We start from the raw sequence: 16,322 nt of genomic DNA, 5'->3' as shown, positions 1-16,322 counted from the left end.
TTACTGTTTTTGCGCTTTTAGAAAAACATCGTGAATAATGATTTCAACCAATCACAGAACACATGGCGGATATATCGCACATGCAAGATATTGGTAGTTTTACGAAGAACAAAATAAAAGCAGCATAAGAACAACAGCGCCAACGAGGAGACAAGAATTTCACGCCGTAATCAATTCTGCAGCCGGTTTCTCGGACAACAATATTCTTCCTGCAGTGTCTAAACTGATTATGTGTTGTGTGTGGTAGCTTTGGCTTGAAATTGCGCGCAATATCAGATACTGTTTGCGCAATTTATAAAGCTCCTGAATGAAAGTAATATAGTTCATAACCCTTCTTTTATATCAGTGATCCTTGATCTACGTCAGACACACTTATCCTACTTCTTCAGTGGAAAACTTTCAACTTTTGGCGGATTGGGTCGAACTTATATCTCTGAATATCAGACGTGTTATCGATGCGTTTTCTCTTTTTCGTTCTTCGTTCTGTTAACCAACGTTTCTATTAGTTTCACGACCAGCTGAGAGTTTATCGCGAAATTTTAATTGTTAGTAATTTTCCACTTCTCCCTGTCAATGTTTGATGACGAACTCTTCTCAAACGCTCGCTAAAAATAGCCACTATCTAACTTTAGCCAACATGCTTTGCAGTGTAAATAATGTTCAAAGTGTCAAGACATATATCAATAATTTTGAAAGTTGTCTAAGTCAATGTCTCCATGTGAGTATCACGCAATGAAAGAATCTCAAGATTTACGACTGTGATATTTTGGAACGACAATTTGCAAGATCATGCAGATGACACTGAGACACACTTTACAATTAGCCAGGCGAGTTTCGTTGTTTTTAATTCTTCCGTTGTCGCGTGCTCTTTAAAGACTTGTAATCTAGTTAAGAAGAGATTTAAGGATTTCGAACAGGCTTGATAATATAATCACCGATCATCTTATTTACTTGTGTGGTGAGAGGACCAAAGTTTATCGGAGTAATCTCGAGCAGGAAGATGCTTGCCAAAGTGTCTTTGCAAAGAAGGGGTCTGGAATTTCCATACCGTCTAGACGTTTACTTATAAAAAAATGACCTTTAGAAGTGGAGAACAATTAACGACAAGAAAACGTGTTTTGCGTAAACGAGAGATGCCAAAGTCTGGTTACTTCTTAGGGTGAATATAATGTTTTTCCGAAGACATTGTAAAATTGCCGGATTTGCGGCGCGCCAAAGTAGCTGTATGTCGCCCTTAAGCCCACCGAAATGCTTTTAGAAATGCTCAATAACATTAATTTATGGTTTTATTATCATCTCGATCTTCAAAACACATCCGTGACCACTTCACCGGCCACTATTTCAAAGGGCGACGGGCTTTTCCGGAAAGAACCATTTGAAGAGCTGGCTTTGTAAACACTTTAGCCTTTGGGTATATTTTTCCAGGCTTATTTCCTCTGCAGCGCCTTATCGGCGCGTTTCTGTCGACGAAAACAGTTCTTGCGTTTTGCCATTTCCCTTGACCACGGGAGGTCCCATTTCTCGTTTGCAAGGGGGGCGCGCACACATCCCGCGGTCTCCGGAAATGAGTAAACAAATAAAGACTAATGAACTGCAGTGTTTGTTTGATGACGCGGTGGTTTCTGCAAAGCACTCCGCTACGAGCGCGTTGTCGATCCACCCAACGGTAGACTTTTCCCTTCGCAGCGCGATTTTGCCGGAATCCGTTTTGGTAAATGCAGATCTCGTGTCACTCGAAAATCAACTCGAGAGCGTGGGCCATCAATTTCACAGGCAATTAGTGCAAATTACCTACGGGACGTATAACAGTTTAATTAGCGCAGTTTTCTTTTGAATAGTGTTACTATAACTGCTGTCCAAATTGCTGCTCTTCAAATAAATGGAAGAATGGAGGTAATATCTCATTTTCACGGACCCACGGATTACACCCACAAAAAAGACATTTCAATTAAACACTTGAAAGTCATTCGTCGTGCTCTTTGTAAAGACCGCGAAATACTCCCAGCAACATTTACATGACAAGTTTCGCGGCGTTGTGATTCTGCTATGTTTAACTTTGGCTGATTGCTAGCATTAGCCCTGAAGTTATTATGTTTGTACGGTCCGCTTTATCAATCCACTATCGTCTTATCAAGGCGTCCGATAAATCCTTTCTACGCTACGAGATTGCAAATCTTGTGCTTTAGGCACAGTGACTCCAATCACTATCTGCAGTCATTCCTTAACTTTATTAAGATATGCTGTCCTTTCGCGAAGCTTCCACTATTGTCATGTTAAGTGCGCTTGTCTCTAAGGAAATTAGTAACTGTTTTTAGTATTTTGAGTCGCCGAATCTCCTTGACGGCCGGACAGTCTGTTAGCTTTCCGGTAGAAACAACCCTGTGAAAGATCGACTAATTAAGCTCTATGCTGAAGTTATGCGCACGTTATCTGGTTGAAATATTGTAAGGATTGTTTAAGAATTTGGCGACGCAGTACTCGTTGGCGCGTAACAAACTACGCGAGGACTTAGCTGTGGAACGAAACCAAACTTACCACTGAACAAACTTCAACTAGTTCGCGCTGTCTATAGTCTAGCGGTCCGGGGGTTTTGTTTACCGTTCACTATCTGTAGCAAAACAAGCTTCTCTAAAAGACGCGTCAAAATCACATTGCCTTAAAGTGTAAACCGTATGTGGTTGTGCGTGCTTCTAATTAGCATGGAAATCAACCAGATCAAAACATTGCGCACCGGCCGAATGAATGATCGTGCAAAAGTAGCTTGTTGAATTTGTGATTTGTGATTGATCAACGTGTACTCACTGTCTGGGTTGTGAAAGCTCGTGGTGCCTCTAAGTTTTCCCGCCGTGGAGATCTTGAGAAAGAATCCATTCTTGTTGTAGAGTCTAACGACTCTTGTGTTGGTTGGAACTTGGAGAATGTTCATTTTTTGCACGCTTGTAGACTTGGCCACTTGTTGGTTTGGTTTAACGGACGTTCGGTGAAAATCGGCTTTCTTAACAGCTTGCTTGGACGGTAGAGCCAGCGAAGAACAAATCAGTAGGCAAACGATGGTGACATACGTTACCTGGATAGGACAAAAAAAAGTAGACAAAAGATTATTATGACTTGCTAATAATTTAAGCAAACTGATGAAAATGTTCGGTCGCCTCCGACGCGCGAAAATGGTGATTATGCTTTGCACACAAGAAAAATTTCCTCAACTAAATAAAAAGGCTTTAAAGTAAAAGCTCTTTACTGTAAGAATCATGGTGAAAAATTAACACTGAGTTGAAATTCCTAAATGCGTTTTTGCCACTTTTAGCACCGAGCGCTTACCGTTCTTACAACTGTCTCCATCGTGAAAGCTCTTCTCATCTACTTGCATTAGAAAGTGTAACCGCAATTTACACCGATTAGCTGTCATTATGGTTTTATGACCATTTCCTCCTTCCTTTGGTCTTCTTAAACAGTTTGAAATCTATCCCTCTTTAAATTCTGCCTCTTTAACAATGTGAAAATCGGCTCTCTTTTACGCGTGCGACCTAACCCAGACTTAGCCGCGGCGATATTGTAAGGCGAGTAATTGCTTTTTGTGGGTGAAAAAAATGTATTTAAAATGCCGACGTATTTGCTGACAAGCCCCCCTATTACCGAGCCATCACCCTTCCTAATATTGAGCTATTTGTGAAGAAAGTTGTACAAACATGAATATCTGCAGACCCTTGTAGATAGGAAGTGTTGGGTGAGCGTGCAGACGATATGGACTGCGTTCGGAGGGAATTTTGCAGTAGCGTTCGGCCAAAGAATAAAACCAGCCGTTTGAAATAGTTGGAATTCTTTGCTTGTCTTAACTGCTCTTTTTCGGCAAATGAACAAAAGCTCGATAAGTCACTGAGAAAACATCATGAAAGCGTTTGGAGCGACTTCCGCGGCGTCGAGAGGCGTTCTGTGCAGATTTACACAGTCAAACAGTCGAAAATTGTTTCGAATTTCTGTTTGCGTTGAAGTGTTGATTCAAAGCTAATGGCCAAGGACTGCTCGTTTACAGAGTGCCATTGCTACTTCACAGAGTAAAACACCGACTGGCACTTGGGGAAACAAAAAGACTGAATTACCGTCTATTCATTGGAGGCTTGTGTGCGTGCGTTCCGATGACGAGACGAAAGTCTCCTTAAAGTTCTATTCCAGGGCTATTATCTGTTCATTTTCCTCTTGCACGCAACTTTCGTTCTCCACTCACCGGAGCGAATGTCTTAGAAACCCTTTCGAACACAGCTAATTTCTCACTTCCGGCCCCGTCGTGATCTTATTGTATCTCTATTTATTAATTACAACCGATCCGTGTAAAAAAATTATCCCTTAAAAACTGCAGACTCTTCCTACGAAGGGCAGTGCGGACCTAAACTTTGCAAAAAGCTTCTATGAGTTTGTCAAATTTTCTGCAAACCAGCCATTTCCTGACGCGTTAATGGACCTGTTCTCCGCGGCATTTAAAGTGTAGCCTTTGTTGTTTCAACTCTAAGAAGCTCTTGATCCAAAAACTATGCATAAATTGTTTTCTGTCTGCTCTGCAGTGAAGTAATTGCTCTCGCGAGACATTCTAAAAATACCTCGAATTTGCTTCTTGATCGCGTAAACAGTTGCGTCACCATGGCAGCACTAGCTTGCATAATTGAATTTTTACTTATAATCTGTTCGAATACAGTGGTGTGAAAAGTGTTTGAAAGGAATACAACCAGAGAGGAACAGATATAAGCTGCGTGTCTCGATTAAAATTACTCACTAAAGCTTTTTAATTTCTATCGTTCGACTTACTGTCAATAAAATCAAGTTGTTCACTTATTTTTGGCATCAAACTCCAGATCGCCCTCCGTGGAAGAACGTCAAGTGATCGATGAGTAGTTTTGCTCTTAATTTCATTGATAGCTTAGTTTTCGTGTCTTCCGCCTCCGATGAAAAATCTGAGGGCACGACCAAAACTATTTTGGGAGATTTTAAGAGAAACCACATCAATTAATTAAACACACAATCTACCCATGTGCGCTTCACGCACTCGAAAAGTAAATTGTTACATCATGCACCCAAAATGTAACGGATTCTTCGTCATATGATTGTGAAGACTGTAAGCCCAGTTGATTGCGTCCCATTCTAGATTTCACTCGTGGATTTGAAGCATTCTTACTTATTACGTGAGGTTTCGCTTGATTTCACCGCACCGTTTGTTTCGGTTCACTTGAATTTCAAGAGTTTTGAGTTATCGGTTAAAGTACTTTGCATGAAAACTTAGCAAAACTTAGAGAATTGTTTGCTCAAGGTAATGCGCTTTAGCGATGGCTTTAAAACTTAGTGTTTCCTTTAATGAATGGTAGAGATTTAGCTTCTTGTTATCTAAGTTTGCAATTTGAAAGAAAGACTGAACGAAAATTAACTACTTCTAAGAACCGTAGACTGGGCGCGTTTTTTTTGTGGGTCAATTAACCAGTTCAAATTTTTTCACGTCACTGACTTTTTCCTTGTTTCAATGTCTTAATAAGTTAGTGTAATGTTCTGAGCATAAAAATACCTTAGCTTCGTTTTAAGCCCAGAACCAATATACCCTTCATAGCAGTGCAATGAAGCTTAAATTGATGCGGTGTAACACTTTAAGTTTAAAGGTGAAGGTATGGGAATGCGAAAAATCAAACTTAGTTGTCGCACGGTTATCGAGACCGACCATTGTTTATGTACATAAGAATTCTTAAGTAAAAAGTGTTACTTAAAAGGTATTGACCTACCCGCTCAAGCATGATCCGCCTAGAAGCCCTCTAGAAGTTATCTGCTTCTGTCAGCTCTTTGGTTGCGTAAAGGACATCATTACTAAATCAAAATGACAAGGAAACTTCTTAGCTACTCTAGATTACTCTGTCAATATCTTTGGCGTTTTGCTGTTAAGAATCAATCCGCTCTTTTAAGACTCGTCGCTGGCTATCAACATTTTAAATGGTTGTGTCCTGAGCGAAACTATTGGTAAGCTTATATATGTATCGTTATGGCGTTGATTTTCGATTTACTCTGATACCGTGTTTGGTAGAAACAAAACACCGGAAAAAAAAATGAATGAATGAAAACAGGGATGGGATGTCTGACTCATTTATCAACTACAAATCTCGCTAATTAAGTGACACTGCGTATGCTTAGAGAAAAGATTTACAGAAACATTACGGGAAGATGTAACAAATGCGAACCGGAAATGGACCCCTTAGCACCTCGTACAAAAACATCGTTTTGTACAAGCGCCCAGACTCAAACGCTTGCCGCCAGAACCCGCGGCTCCTTTGAACGTTGTGTAACGCCAAAACCTTGAATTGTATTTCTTCCGTGGCTGTGTTTTGCTTACGCTTGTGTGTCCATTGTATTTGAGCTTAAAATGGCCCCTTCTCACGTCATTAATTGGCTTTGTGTTGCCCGCCACCAGCGAAGTGCGCAAAAACGCATCTCAAGGGCGCCCTTATTTCTTGTGCGACAAGACATTTAATGAACGTAACCATTTTGAAGTCAGCTCCAACTTTTCCTCCTTTTCTTTAATATTTTAACGTAGTTTAATTGGCATAAAATCGTGCATTACTTCAATACCTTTCCCTAAAGTAAACTATGACACTGAAAATTCAGATGGACTTCATCGCAGGTAACTTTGGTTATCTGTGTTCTTGTCCTCCTTTCAAACTGAGATATTTTCCCTACTTGTGTTAGAGCTTTCAGTCGCATGACTATCCTAAATTAATTATTGTCATTTATGACGCATTAGCTCTTCGTTATAGCTGTTTTTCAGACTGAGTGAACTGATTTCCTTAGAAAGCAATATTCAACTCATGTGACAAGAGGCATTGCTAATCTTGGTCAAGTGGCCCACGGTCAAGGCGTTAGACTCTCCCAATACGAAGCTGCCATGTTGTTTTTTGGCACTGCGGCAGAAAGGCTTTATAGTGAACTGCAATTGGTGTCACAGTTAAAACAACAAAAACCTTCACTGACAAAAAGCAAAATGCTTACAATGGGAAGCAACTTCGTACAGAATCATAAATTTCTTCTCTTATGCTAAGCATATTGCCAAGTGTGAGCATTGCCTGATTTCTCCACCCTATCATATATTCTCTCAGCTACAGCCATGCATAAAGTCCACTTCGTCTTTCTGCCGTCATTTTGTAAGACGTTCAGACATGGCGGAAAAAGCAACTCGGTGTCGAGTATTTAAATTCTGAACGTTTGAATTCTGAAATGGAAAACAATATGCGGGATTTGGCTGTTCTGTCAGCATAGATTCAACTCTCAAGCTTTCTACATTGTCTTGCGAAAAACTGAGCCACTTTCATAGAACAATCAGACATCGTTGAAGGAATGGTTAACTTTGCAAGTTGGAGTTATGATGAATTGTGGCGTCGCGGCCTTTTTACAATGAGCTCCGTCAACAACAAACACTGATCAATTACGACAAAATAGTGGAACCTTACCAGTCTTTACCATCGCTCGTTCAACTCACTTTAGGTGATAGTTCCTTCAATTTAGGCGTGTAAGCAATCAAGCTCGCTCTTTCAAGGAGTGTCTTTGCTAAGCTGATAGCCTATGGCCTTGTTTACAGAATGTCGGCTCCTTTGCTTCTCTTAAGCATGGCGTAGTTTTCCAACTTTTAACAACACAGAAGAATAAGCCAGAAAGCCAATTTCAGTAAAGCATTGTTGAACAAATGGGCTACCTAGTGCCAGCGGAAACTTTGTGTTACGTCAAAACCCCTTTGCCAACTTTCCGACAATGCCCTGTCTCCCTTATGTATATCCTAAATCTCCGTGGGAATGTAGCCATTTCTACCGGGCTCTGACCGCTTAATCCGACTCTCTCCACAGAGTTGTCCAAGCTCAAACTAAAGAACTCGTGCTGTTTTGCTAATCCGCTATCGCTGAACCTTAATTAATATAACCTCGACTGCCACGTTGTTTTGCAAATATATGAAAACTTCGATTTGCTGTGGCGAAAATAAGCAGCTGAAACCATATCAGCATGAACTCTTCGTCTGCTGATGAAAGTGCAACCCTTATAAATTCTCTTCCGATTAGTCTGCGATTCGATCAATCTATGTTTTCTAGAATTTTCTCATGTACGACTTTAAAGACTTTCCTTTGCGGCCTATATTGTACAATCCTCCTCTCTGTGTTGGCTAGGTATGATTCTAATGTACACGAATTGTTCCGTACATAAAAGTGGAACAAACTGACTCATGGCATATTACTCATCAAAACTATTTTTTTTTTCACAAATCCTTACGCGTTGAGAAGAGCTTTATATGAGTATAAATTAATTTATCGTAATGAGAAAGCAGTCCTGCATTCAAATGCTTCAGTTGAGCTTACCTTCGTTTTCAACGCAAACAGCATCCTTAGTAAACTTTAAACCATTTCAACTTTTATGGCTATATTTCAGTAATATATATAATTTTATTAACATATTGTTCTCAGTCTGCTTTTTTCTATAATTAATTATTTCAAATATATATTTATCTTTAAAAAAAAAAAAAACACCGTGTACAAATAAAGTTATTAATCAATACAACAGTCAATCAATGATGTGGGTCTCGTGTTTTCGTTGAAAAAAGTAGACAATACAGAGGAATTGTCCCGGCCTAGTTAAATATGTTTCCCTGCTTTTCAATATCCAGTTAAAGTGAACAACGAAGCGCACGAAGCGCTGACCAATCAAATTGCAGCCAGTGCTCAATAGCCAATCAGGTAAAAGTGATAGGGATTTCGTCAACGCAACTTTTCCTGCGCTTTTGAGTGGCTGGTCACATGGTTACTTGGGCTTTTGCTATTATAAAGGAACATAATTAAAAACTGAATGCTATTTCTCAGGAAACGATTTTGTGGCAATCCTGCAGAGAGCAATAACATTCTTATTTTTGTAGACACAAAGAAAACGAAAGAGACCACGCCCAATGGAATGAACACAATATGGCTCAAGTTTTTCTCCTAAAAACGTGATCGTGTTGTTTCACCAATTTCAGGGGGATCTTAAAATATGTGATTGTGAACATTAAACTCCTTTCACTGAGAAAACCTTGGAAAAGCAAGAAGCAGGTTTCCAAATATGTAGACTGCATATTCTCAAACAAAAAATACATTTCCCAATTGTAATTCTCAATCAATCTCCTGTTTTGTTTTAACCATCCATTAAATCACCGTTTAATTTTATCTCACACAAGTCTCCACTGCGGACCTGTTTTATACCTCGTTGTGAATCATCGTATTGACTTTATTTATGGCTCTTCATTCTTCAAAAATTGTCCGACCTTGCTCTTCAAAATGAAAAGCGTGTATCATTTTCGATCATGCATCTGCTGTTGTTCTACTTTTTTATTTCTCTGTTTTTATGATTCACTCTTTTTTTTTTTTTTTTACAAATAAGAATATTGCTTTCAGGCCCAGGCTGAATATTATAATTATTATTTTTCTGCCGATTTTAGTCTGAAACTAGATACTCTTGAGAGTATTCTTAGATTGTAATATATGGCATTTCCGTTTTATTGACTTTGATGGCGTTGAGGTAGTTTTAAGCCCGAGGCTGCAGGTAATGAAAACCTGATATGACAAACAACTTCTTGCAACGTTATCAACATTGAACATACGGCTAGTGCTGAGTGTGTTGTTTTTTGGCTAGCTTTGCCATTTAGGGAAAGGAAGAATTTTATACGGTTATTTATAGACGTACAATTGTTTTTATTGCAAATTTTCAACAAACAAAATAATAGTCTTTTCAAAATCTAAGCCTCGGGTTATTCTTAAATTATTCTCCAAAATCTCAGGCTTGATATTCTTATAAAATATATTCTTACAAAAACAAGGGAGTGTATTGATGAAGAGGCCGAAGTTAAGGTGATCGGCAACGTCACGAGTTCATGACATCTCACCTGAACAGCTTTACTCAGACCGACACGTTTGTTAAAGGAGCTCAGTCACGGCAACTTAGTTATTTTGGCCATTGCAAAATTACCTTTAAACTGAAGGAAACCCGGAATAATAGGAAGGAAACCTGAAAAAAAAGCAAAAAAAAAAAAAAAAAAACACCTAAGAGATAATGACAGATTATAAGGGAACAAGGATGGTTAAGAATGAAGGAGATTGTCACGGATTACAAACGACGAACTTGAAAAATGTAGGCTTAACTTTTCAAAATATGAAGCAGTGAGGTAGCTCCTTTAATTTTTTTCTCCGGATCCTTTTTTGTAAACTCTTCCACTCGTGGACTTAGTGTTTTCGTGAGCCCCACATACATTGTCAGCCGATCACGCGCTGGACCGCTGACTCACAGTGTTCACACGTTTTCGTGGATTTGCCACTAACTTCACATCAGCAGTTCTCGAATGATCGCGGGCAAAGTGACATGCTTGAAGTACGTACATTGTTTTTCTAGCCGTTTTGTCCGGCGATATTTTAACGTCGTGATTATCCGTGCCATATCATGAAATTAATAAATTCTATTATTAAACTCACGTCAATGAAATGTTGTCTTACAGCGGCTCGGAATAAAACTTTTGAATTTCTTCTACGAAAACCTATGCTACTATCTAATGAAAACAAACTGTAGTGTTCGAGAGACACCCGAGACAACCTGCTAAGTCGACATTTGAGCTTTGGCAACATGCTATTAAACTTTCCAGATGACTATATTGGATGGATAATCAGTGCAGTGAATTGTTTAGGTTTGCCATGGTTCAGACAAACCATCTAAAGCTATTAAAAATGTTATTTTGTTGAGAAGGGACGCCTGATCAAGTGACTAATCACCCTTTTCATTTTTTTGCTATGTTTCGTGTTCTTTTACTTCTTCCGTCTGCCATGCACTTCCAGTTTCTAAAATTCGAAACAAAAGTTTAGAACTTTTCTTTACGCCTTGGATTGCATCCTTGATTGAGTTACGAATTCAACCTATAGATTCACGCTGTAAAACTTCGGTATCTTATCACGACTCCTTAGTGTGTTTGTGTCTGTGCCTTTTTTTACCACTATGTTTTTGCTTTTGTTCTGAGAGAAGCGAGAACGATAGCGTAACGCGAAACCGGAGAATAAACCGGAGGCTTAGAGTTTGAAAAGAATCAATTTTGTCCTAAAGATTTGTAGATACAGTACAAAGACATGGTTTTAACTAAGCCGTATAAAATTCTTCCTTTCTATAAACTGCAAAACTAGCCAAAACACAACAAAAACTGCACTTGACGTATGTTCGATGCTGGTAACATTCCTGCAATGTGTGTCATATCAAGCTTTTTTACTTGCAGTATGGCTCCGAAATTGCTTCAACGCCATTAAAGTCATGATAGGACAGATAATCTGACGTTATGTCGGCGTAGTCCACTTCTACTCCTATAATCTAAGGATGTGCACAGGTATATTTTCATAAAATCGGCAGAAAAATCAGAATGTTCAGCCCGGGCCGAAAAAGAAGCAATATATAAAAAGAACGTACATGTAAGAAGAACGAACACCTTTATTCCTCTTATACCAACGCAAATATCGCCATTTTAAATGCTGAACAATGGCTTGTCCAAACATTTAGTGGAGGCAAATTGCCGACCTGTGCGCTCGGGGCACACGAGATGATGTGGATGGATTGGTGGGCGGGGATGGGGGTATGCCGGGGGCTCGGCCATTCATATGACTTCACGTGAGGGAATCTTAACAATTTTAAAAGTATTAAGTGTTTGCCTAAAGATCACTGCGACATAACACTTAAGAATGACTATACACTGGCGTGAAGAAATGCATTCTGTTGTTGTTTGCCTCCAGCGAAATTACCGTCACCGTTAAACAGTCGTGGCGATTTGGATGACATTTTCAATTTTCTTCGCTTTGTTCAGCGAAATTGTTTCGACAAGTGTCGATATTTCGACGCCAGAACGTGGGGTGGGAAATCACAGCGTATGTGGAGTTTTCGAGGCAACATTAAGATTCAGCCATCTGCGAGTTCGCGTCGTCTGGTCGTGTGGGCGGGCGCCGTCATCCTTGATTGTTTTTTTGTGCTGTGTTTTATGACGTCTAACTCTTTATTGATCTCTTAACGAACAAAAGGTCCAATTCTAAATTAAACGGTTTAATGGATGGTGTTATATCATGCGAGTCTATATTGCGTGTTTACAACCGCACGGTTCGTTGCTTGCTCAGAACTGACGCACACACAGGAATGAAAAGGAATGGCTTAGTCAGCAATCACTCGAAACGTCTCCTTGTGGGTTAAGGAAAAGTGCTCAACAAGGTAAAACAAATCGGGAGTTTTCCAAAATTCACCTACGTCCGCGCGAAGACGTCCCATTAAAAGTCTCTCACCTTTTTAACTCGTTCGGAAATTGCCGGCTGCCACTCGAATAGACATCGGACTTCTGTGGACGACTGTTTTGATCCTAACTGTTCTTTAATGGGTAGTTGTCTTTAATTATCTGGAAGCCGGCCGCCAAGCCAGGAGCATTGCCAGTGTTTTGACCTTACATACGTAATATCTTTTGTTTGTAATATTCGCTGGAAGCTTTGAACTTGGCCAATCTATGCATATTTCAAGTAGCAGGTGTCGGAAAAGATTGGTCTTCAAATCTACAGGCTCTACACACCACATGCAAGTTAGTTGCTCGGCGCTCAAGAATTATGACGTGCTTTAACGTTACATCATGTTCTGAAAGCGTGTTGCTTAATCATGCTACGGCCGTTCCACTTCGCTAACATTTGTTCTTAGAACACCTGACTTTGCAGTTAAAAGCTACTGTTACTTCTTGGATAGATTTTGTTTTCTTTTTATTGTACTTTTTTGTTGTTGTTGAAATATGGCTGATGAAATTATGACTTAAAACCAAGTTTTTACTGGAGAACGATTTTCCCGCCACTGTGCTCGTTCATCTCAGTTAAAAAGTAGTTCGCATGTGTTATAAGCGTGACTGTGACAACGAACTAAAACCGAATTTACGTTTTACTTGATTTACCTGTATAAGTCCTGCCTTATAGATGCTAAATCTTCTAAGGTTCACAACGTCACTAGTTTTACTGAATGAGGTCATTAAATGTACTTTGTTAGCTAGTAGATAAAGAGATGATTTTCGCAAGTCTGGACTTGTTAATGCCGGCGAAACGCTATGATAGAGTTGCGTATATTAAGTAACACCTTGAATGATTACTGATGTTCATGCTATGTTTTTAGCAATACATTCGAAGACTTACGTTTTATACACGTCTGTACTTTTCCAGTATTTTCCCGCTGTATCTATGTGCCAGCGAATTGATTAGTGATACCGAATAGAAGAGGTCGTACATGGTTGATGAGCAAGAGTTGTATGTTTGTCTTGTAGGTTTGCTTATATTTTAACATATTTATAGGAAATTATCAAGCAGCGGTTGTAAATAATGTCGGTGGGTTGACCTTGAATATCCGGATCATGCGAGTTTTGCCAACCTTTCCTCATTCCGCACGTACCGTGACAAGGTCACGGGACATTCACGAGACAGCTGGCTCCTAGAACATTTGTAAATAGAATCATCTATGGCCGTAATTTTATTACGCTTAGGTAAATATACCTTGCTCCGATCGATTCAAAGCCGGTCCCCTAATTGATTTGATGCAATCAGAGCTAAAAATAAGTTCAGACAACAAACCTTTTTGGAACGCGTGTGATTTCTTCAAACTGCAGTTTGCTTTATTCAAGGCATTCTTTTGTTCAGCTGCCTAGACTTCAAGAACTTTCGCTTAAAATCTTCGTCTGAATATTTTATGTGAAGTGTTTTGCAGAACTCGTGCGACCTTTCACGATGACTCTGTTGTTTTCGTTGTTATTTATAGGCAAAATGCATTTAGATGTAAAAATTTTAAAAACATGACGATAATCAATTAGAAGGGAGCCTAAACAATTACGATGGCGCAGCCGAGGAATTCAGGCAAGTTGAGAACAGCGTCGATTCAAACAATAATTCTCTCTCTCTCTCTCTCTCTCTCTCTCTCTCTCTCTCTCTCTCTCTCTCTCTCTCTCTCTCTCTCTCTCTCTCTCTCTCTCTCTCAAGAATGTAGTAATTCTCGAGATCCATTCAGTTTGTCTTTCGGCTTCATAACTATCGTTCAACTGAAAATCGAAATTCAACGTTCTCATTATTGGAAATAAAAACAAACCTGTACAACTAGGTGTCGTTTTTCACGACCTCCAAATAACGCATACCTTTATCGTCTGGTTTTTGCTTTTTTGCGGCGAAGGGCGACTGCACTGTAAAATGTACCTAGTTAATAACGCACGTGCAAAACAATTTGTCTACAACGTACCAGTCACCGTTACTGTTGTAATTATTTCGCTGAATTAAAGCTCCATACTCTTTGAGACAAGTAGTAGCATAAATTTGTACTCTAGTATTTTGGACTTTGGTTCCAAAGGTTAAATGAAGTATAAACACTTACTCTCACATTTGCTCTCTCCACTGTGTCCCCGGTTGGTCAATGGATAACACTATTTAGCTGGTATGTCATTCTTGAATTAATAGCGTGGTTTGTTTTGCTGACACTCCTGAAATAGTGAATTATCAAATGGAAAGTGTTTCAGTAGAACCATCGATTGTCCGAGGCTCCCGATTTTCCGAACTAATTTCCCTTCTCCCGGGTAGTTGAAGAAAATTGAGATGGCACCGCTGTAATAACTATTTGATAACCTGGGAGCTAGGGTGTAAATGGAAGTGAATTACGAACATCAGTTTGCTGAGAAATACCTGACAATTGTTTTCTACTGCTTAAGAAAAACATGTGTTTGCAACTGCTTGATGATGATTTTGGGTGAATTGTTTTTGTAGATTGTTATTTAATAAGGGAACTTGTTTTTTTCACGGGAAGTTGGTCGGTCATTGGGCTTCCAAAAACCTGGCAGCCCGAAATTATTCTTCAGAAGCTGATCGTGCACGCAATCACACGTGTCGCAAATTGTTTTTTAGCATAGTACACATAATGCAATGCAATACTAGCTAACACTATATGTCAAATTTGACGTATTATAAAAGTGAACTGTCATATCGTTTTCTATATAGGTGCCTTTGGTTTGTTTTGATTTAATTTTCGTTCAGTCAGGATGCATTTGGTTTTTAATCAGACGATTTTCGAGACGTTCAACATAAACTAGAGCTACTCGTGAAACAAAATCACAGCAATATCGGGCTTGATGTGACTGAAAATACTGCTTCCAGTGCTGCGATCGGTGATAGACATTCGTCAAGGTTTTTTTGGAATCCGATCTGCTGTTTTCTGTACTGAATTTTCGGTGGCTTCTGTCCACCTTCATCAGAGTTGACGAGTCAGTCACGAGATGACTGACATTTCAGGCTAAAATTTTACCGTTGTATATTTAACAAATTGACTTCTGTTTTTCATGCGTCTGTTTTGTTATTGATCTTGATTTTCGTCATAACTTTGTCAAAGTAACCGTGGATCCACGACGCGATAGCCGAGTGGATCCGCAGACTACTTTTACAATGTTATGACGAAATTCATTGTCAATAACAGAACAGACGCATGAAAAACTCACGTCAGTTTGTTTTTTTTACAACAACAAATTGTCAAGTTGTTGTTCACTCGTTGACGCATCGCATAAATTATAAATTCATATGTCTGTCCGCTTATTGGCAATAAAAATGAGCCAATGAGCGCGCCAAAATTTCTGAATTTATTGCAAAAATGAAATTACTTGCATTGAAATGAAATTTTCTTCAAAATAAACTGTTGCAAAGTGATTCGCATAGCTTGAGCCACTTGAACCGATGTGACGGTTAATTGCGCGATAAAATCCAAGTTCGTCATCATATTAGCTGTGAAAAAATGTCGATGTTGGCATGAAATTACAAAGTTTTGCTTTTTAGAGGTATGTGATGTGGACCTTGACGGATTAGTGATTCTCCTTTGTCGTATGCAGTTGAATGTTGACTATGGCTCATGAGTAGGACTCTGGCGAAGAGAAACAATCTGAAGTGAATAATATACCATTGAGAGAAGGCTTAAGAAAAATGGGATTTACGAATGCGTCGTCTTTGCAAGTGAATATTTGGAAGATCATACATTTGAACTGTGGAGAAAGATATGAAGACATGATTGATCATCGCAGTTATACACACAATCAATCATGATCTTGATCAATCATGTCTTCATACGTCGTCTTTGTTAGTTTATAAACATAAGGTATTTTTCCAGTGTTGTTATTTCATTCACGCTTTCGCAGTAGCACAATTTTACAATGCCAAGATGTGTAGTTGTAGAATAACAAGTTCCTTTTCAATGCGCGTATTGTGCGCGCGTGCCCTGGAAAGAGAAGAAGA

General features: G+C 39.2%; 1 protein-coding gene across 2 annotated transcripts in view; it reads right to left on the bottom strand.

Annotated features, from left to right (window-relative positions):
• Positions 1 to 13,346, bottom strand: part of LOC110051467 (fibroblast growth factor 2-like) — an 18,894-nt gene extending 5,548 nt beyond the window's left edge. Inside the window, exons 1-3 of one of the 2 annotated variants that reach the window (XM_089272518.1) lie at positions 13,209 to 13,346; positions 5,757 to 5,838; positions 2,803 to 3,067 (exon numbers count right to left, since the gene is read on the bottom strand). In XM_089272518.1, the coding sequence (XP_089128644.1) occupies positions 2,803 to 3,067; positions 5,757 to 5,768 (277 nt within the window). In that variant the 5' untranslated portion in view covers positions 5,769 to 5,838; positions 13,209 to 13,346. Of the gene's footprint in view, positions 1 to 2,802; positions 3,068 to 3,318; positions 4,008 to 5,756; positions 5,839 to 13,208 lie in introns of those variants that run through there. The other variant, XM_089272517.1, reaches the window with a different exon arrangement.
• Positions 13,347 to 16,322: the final 2,976 nt, after the last annotated feature.

The sequence above is a fragment of the Orbicella faveolata genome, unplaced genomic scaffold, assembly GCF_042242905.1.
Source record: "Orbicella faveolata isolate gen_17 unplaced genomic scaffold, um_ofav_v1 contig_35, whole genome shotgun sequence".
Classification (NCBI taxonomy): Eukaryota; Metazoa; Cnidaria; class Anthozoa; order Scleractinia; family Merulinidae; genus Orbicella; species Orbicella faveolata.
The sequence above is the reverse complement of the archived record's forward strand: the minus strand, read 5'-3'. Positions and strand labels throughout refer to the sequence as shown.